The 6,073-nt window shown below is 28.6% G+C and overlaps 1 protein-coding gene across 1 annotated transcript; it reads right to left on the bottom strand.

Moving 5' to 3' along the window:
- Nucleotides 1–2,006: 2,006 nt before the first annotated feature.
- Nucleotides 2,007–4,402, bottom strand: LOC126852110 (serine protease 1-like). The gene is made up of 7 exons (XM_050596594.1): nucleotides 4,298–4,402; nucleotides 3,733–3,845; nucleotides 3,577–3,671; nucleotides 3,105–3,264; nucleotides 2,912–3,022; nucleotides 2,652–2,801; nucleotides 2,007–2,576 (listed from the first exon to the last, which is right to left on the bottom strand). Exons 1-7 carry the CDS (start codon nucleotides 4,347–4,349, stop codon nucleotides 2,280–2,282), a joined length of 978 nt encoding a protein of 325 aa, XP_050452551.1. The 5' UTR covers nucleotides 4,350–4,402; the 3' UTR covers nucleotides 2,007–2,279.
- Nucleotides 4,403–6,073: the final 1,671 nt, after the last annotated feature.

Here is a 6,073-nt window from a genome sequence, read left to right as displayed (position 1 = left end):
GTCACACGAGCCGGAAGAACTTGAACATTCACGCAAAAATACAAGCACGGTCGATATGCTTTCACAGATTAAAGTGTATCGAGATTTCATTTTATGAAGATATTCGAAAAGTGATAAGATTTATATCCTAGTTTTTATGCGTGACATTTACGAGATGATAATAATAATTAAAATTACCTACTATTGTTTATCCAGAATATTAAAAAACAATCGCATGATCTTAGCCTTTTATTTATTATTCACAGTCAAATATATATAATATTTCATATTTTATTACACAATAGGATGTTGCAATATACATTATATCCTTGCAAATAATGTACTAAAATCTTATTTTATGATATCCCAAAGATGCGCTATTTCATATATATATATATATATATATATATATATATATATATATATATATATATACATGTATATGAATTGCATTTCGGGATATTCTTTAAAATCGGTTTTTATTGCTCGCATAGAATACCATAAAATAATTAGATAAACTATCGTTTGACTCGGATATTGTAAATATAATATTTCATATTTTATCAGTTTCAAATATCTAATTATCTCAAAAGTCATTGTAAGTTTCAAAGCTCAAACAACAAGTTGCTGTTACTTGCGAGCTTAGCAATTTTAATGAATACAAGTTTTAATCTTTAATTTCTAAACATCCTTCAAGAAACAAGCCATTTAATTACATTAACAGTTTCTTTCAGCTAGGTAATCCAATTTTCGTAATTTTTCGTAACTCGCTTCACCTGTACATAGCAAATATTAACGCACAAAAAAAAATTTATATCCAATTTAAAAGAGCAGCAGCAAGAGGCTCTATGTTTCTTTGAAGGTACCGGCGGGTTCACGCAGAATTTAATACCAGTGCAGCAAAGCCAGCAGACCCGGCAAAGGAGTTAGATAATTCGCGAATATACCGCAGACATTTTCTCATCTTGGCACCGAGCAATCCGCTAATACATTTCTCGAGATATCATCCGCCACGTATTAAGTGGGCATGAGCTTTTTGCGCGTCTGTCGGAGCTACTTTTCGTTTGAGATCAAAGTGGAAACATTATATACACGTCTATCTCGTCTCTTTCTTCCTCACATTTTCTTCTTCTTTTCGCACGCAAAAAGCAAAAATCATACCTTGTAATATTTTCACACTTAATAGAATATAAATAAATATATACATACATACATAAATATGTAAATAACATAAAATTATATGTAGGTAAGATAAATAAACAAATTTTTAAACTCTTTGTATAAGCTTATAAAAGTTAAAAATTTTAAACACACACTTGTAATTAGAAAGATTTATAAATATTGTCTGTCCATTTATAAAAAATATAGCTAAACAGAAAATACCAGTATTGAAATTAATAAAGATAATTTAAATATCGATTAAGATAACGGTATTATCAATAACCATTTTAATATGTTAAACCTGATTTTTGTCGCATGCGTGAATGATTGATAATTTTAAGAAGATTATTTTATGAAATAAATAAATATTAAAATAGTAATACATTATAAGATATAAAGAATTGCATTAATATTTAATTAATTGTTAATAAACTTAGAAAAATATTTTAAAAACCGATATAATAATATATTAAGTTTTTAATTCTAATTTTGCATATATATATACATAATATCGTTTATAATTATATATAGTTGTAGCAATGAAATTATATATCTCTCTTAAATACGTAATTTTTATAAAAACTGTGCAAACATAAAGAGACATTTAATCTTTCTATTGATAAGATAACAACTTGCGCAAGATATTGATATCTTTGTATTCTATTGTATAGAGATATCGAGAAGATTCTACAAATTGTGCAATTATACAATGAAAATTTTAATTACTGAAACATATTTTTCAAGTTTCAAGTACAAAGAGAGATTTTAAAATGTATGTATTTTAAATGCAGTACAGTCAAGATGTTAAGGAATGTAAAATGAGATCGATTTCAGTCAAGTTTCAATTTAATAAAATAGGGAAATGATAAATATTTATATGACAGTTTAATTATTCATTGTTCTTTACAAAAATATTAATTGCGTAAATTTTCTGAGATTGTTATATATAAAACATAAAATCTCATGTATAATGTCCATTTCAGCACGTAAAATATCTCTATAAAATAAACCGAGTGTTTGCCGGTAACAAATTAAATTCTCGTGAGATATTTTGCGTATTACATCACATATTTATAAGCCGTGCACTTCTACATTTGTAACAGTGTCTGTTTTTTGTTTAACAATCAACAAATATTTTATCAATATTTTATCAATATGTCAATTATTCGATTCTTCATTTCAAGAACAAGCCGATAGGAACACAAGAAAAAAGAAATCATCACGACTGTAATTGTCGGCGTTTTATGTGTACTATGATTGTTAGCTAAAATATGAAATTTGTGCACAATTATTACATTTTGTTGATTTGATATCCAATCCATATAGTGAAAAATATCTGCATATATTCCAGGCAACCGTGGCTGCGCGCAACCTTCGCCGCCAGAGACGATACCGGTTAAAATACCATTGCAGACCATTCCACCGCCAGAATCACCCTACAACATTCGAAAAAAATGAATTGTATAATAAGATACAAATTACGTATATTATAAATAAAAAAGGCATTATACTTGACAAGAGTCTTTTCCTCCTTCCAGATAGCCGGCGCATAACATCCCCGTTGGCAAATCTGTTACGTTCACAAGTAGTTCACGACATTCTTCTGTTGATCGAATAGGCAGATTTACGTACATCAAATCATTGGATACTATCGGAACATCCTGAAATATTTTTTCTAGTTAAAAAGTAAAAAGAAACAACTTCTACAATTGAAAAATTCCACGTGTATATATATATATATATATATATATATATATATATATATATTCACCTCCGCTGTGTAACCCCATCCTGACACTTGACAGATAGTTTCGGGCACAGGAGGATTTCCTGGCAAAGGAATATAGTTAACTTCCGGACTTAATTCAAAGGATACCAATAGCTATAAAAACCAAACATGGATTATTTTAAAAATCATGTAAACATTAAATAACAGCCGGTAAAAGGATGTAACATAATCGTACTTGTAAAACGGCAACATCGTTGTACAAAGTCGTTATATCAAACTGCGGGTGAATTGCAATACTTTCCACACCTCTTTCCTGTCTCGTCGAAGGATATTCATTTAGCTTTAGCGTCCCTCCGACCACAATAATCATCCATGGTTGAATAACAATGTTATTGCTACATAATTAATTGCTTTACTTTAATCTCACTAATTTTTGATTAACACTAGATATTCTTTTTAAGCGCATACGCTAATGTCTATGAATAAATTTATTGATTATTCAATATTTCGCTATAAAAATAATGTATTAATTAAAAAGATATGAATTAAGATATATTTAATTTATCATTAATATGTTACAAAATTTTCTACATTGCGTAAAATTATACAGAAAAAATGAAAAAAATACAAAGCTAACACAATTTCAAAATAATACAATAATCTATAAGATTATATATTTAAAATATTTGTAATCAGATTATACATACAGATACATACAGTGCGCTGCAGTAAGTATTAGTTTGCTGCTAATAATGTTTCCGCCACAAAAATGGTTTTGATTCCAGCTGCGCATCAGAGAAACCTGAAAAGAACACCTTTACTTCTCAAATTCACGTTAAATTAAAAACACAGATAAATATTACCTGATGAGGAAATTGTCTCAAAGTTGCCTTTGTTCCATTAATTATACGACCAGTTAAACCAAAACTCTTTGACTCCACATTACGATTGATAGAAATTTCCACCAAACTCAAGCCTGATGCATAAATTATTATTACCATTGACGATGCATATTACATCGCGCTGTGTGCATCGCTAAATAAAATCTAAATTTTCCGACGGTAAAAGGATTTATTGATAGAGAACGTTCATAACAATTTCGAATTATTTATATTGCGGTGCATGAATTATTTAATATATTACTCGCCGCGGGTGTAAAAACTATTATTCCGGAGTATACGGTCGGCGAGTTTAATTATCGGCGAGTTAAATGAAAAATTAATTAACCGCTACAATTTTATCCAAACGTGACTAATTCCCTATAAATCTCGCTTCCGTTGCGTAATACCCATATTTTGATTCGATTATGCATATTAATGTTATAATGTTAAAATGTCTCTCGTTGTCCACAGCAAAAGCTTGTTGATTTTTAAAAACAAACAGAAATAATCAGAAACGTTATTTTCTTTCGATTCACAAAATACTTACCATGGGCAAAATACAAAAACGTCAGAAACACTAATAGCAACGCGAACCGCATTGTTTTTCACGCTTATTCGCTTAGTCGTTATCGAAGAGCGACTGTTCGTTGTAATAATGGCGCCTAGGGAGATATTTGTTATCAGACCTGAGGTGAAAAGCAAACGTTTTATCACAATTAAATTATCGGTTATCGGTCACTATCTTGGATTAATTTCACACAGATCAATACACATAAATTTTTCTGTGTATGTATTTGTATTAATTTCTGTTTTATTATCATAATTTTAATTCTTTTTCAATTATTTTACAATTTTTATAACGTTACGATATATCTCTTACTAATCATATTTTCATGATAAATTTTGCTGAAAATATTTTTTATCGATATTTTTCTTTCTCTAGCAATTTTATTAATTTATTTATATATTATTAATTTATATATATATATATATATATATATATATATATGTATGTATGTATATATTTTTTTTTTTTTAATTGTGACGGAAAAAGAAAAGAAAACAAAAAATGACGTACAATATTTTTAACCACAATATATTATAAAAATTAGACAAACCTTAAAAAAATTTTAATTTGTAAAAGAATTGTAAAAGACCGAGCCATTATATATGCAAAATTTCGGCATTACTGATAGCTGTTTAAATAATGGTTCAATGTCAAAAAATCAACGACAATCAAAGAAAGCACAAATACGACAATTCTTGTGGAAGCCGATAAAATTATTTCGGTAGGTCGACAGAAATATCTTGGAATTGGCAGAATTTTTGAATTCCCATGAACAGGACCGTAGATCGAAATATCTGACAGAGGCGATCTGGGAATAATGAAATTCCGGAATAAAAGCTATTTCCGGTGGTCAACTGCAGCGGTCGACCGCGGAATATTCGTCGAAGACGCTAAGGTGCGAGTTGCGCAAATATCTAATATGCAAAGTGGTCGCTGGCTGTACAGTTCAATTTAAATATAATTTATCGGATATTGTTGTTCCTAACGTTATGTGCTAAAGAATCAACTGTTATTGACAAGAAAAGAGGTAAGAAACGGCAGATATGAAAAAAAGAAGAAATTAGAAACAAAAGAAAAATTATTCAAGGCGTAGACAAATATTATTTAACGAAAAAAAATAAACTAGCACGAATTCATTGAACTCTTTTTTATCGTATGCAATATTTTTTATAATTCTGTATTTTATCATCTCTAAATTTCATATTTGAATAAAACAATTCTCATGATATGATAAAATTCGAGTAATATCTTTATATATATATTTTTTTTTCAATTATGAATAGACACGAATATTATTCTTTCATATTTAAAAATTTGTGAGTACTAGAATACGATAAATGCGCGTTACGCGCGTGCCATTTATTTTATGTGTATGTGTATATTACTTACAAATTAATTCTAGTTTTCCACTTTTTCAAAATAAATTAAATAAAAATTACACACCCGCTTAATATTTAAACTATCAAATGTATCGCTCAGTTATGGCACGCTTTTATTGATATAAAAGTAATGTTCAGTGCATCGTCGAGATAATCAATTAGCATCACAAAAAAGAGAAAACAATATTGCCAGTATCGATTTAATAAACTCCGTAATATATTAATTGATAATTTAACAATTGATTTATAATTTAAAATACATGTATAATTTAATATTCCGTTTGTATATACGTCATAGTACGGAAAATATTTCGGCAACGAATAATCAAAACATAACATAGTATACGGCCTTGACGATGTAAACATTAGCGCGCTA

The sequence above is a fragment of the Cataglyphis hispanica genome, chromosome 9 (assembly GCF_021464435.1).
Source record: "Cataglyphis hispanica isolate Lineage 1 chromosome 9, ULB_Chis1_1.0, whole genome shotgun sequence".
NCBI lineage: Eukaryota > Metazoa > Arthropoda > Insecta > Hymenoptera > Formicidae > Cataglyphis > Cataglyphis hispanica.
Note: the sequence above shows the minus strand (reverse complement) of the source record. Positions and strands in the feature narration are given on the sequence as shown.

Excerpts from the sequence above, each read along its gene's own strand:
- LOC126852110 (XM_050596594.1), bottom strand. The coding sequence starts at position 4,349 with ATGCGGTTCGCGTTGCTATTAGTGTTTCTGACGTTTTTGTATTTTGCC. Across the intron at positions 3,265-3,576 it reads GCAGCGCACTGTATGTATCT|CAATAACATTGTTATTCAAC; the intron begins GTATGTATAATC and ends TTAATTATGTAG. Across the intron at positions 2,577-2,651 it reads GAGGAAAAGACTCTTGTCAA|GGTGATTCTGGCGGTGGAAT; the intron begins GTATAATGCCTT and ends CGAATGTTGTAG.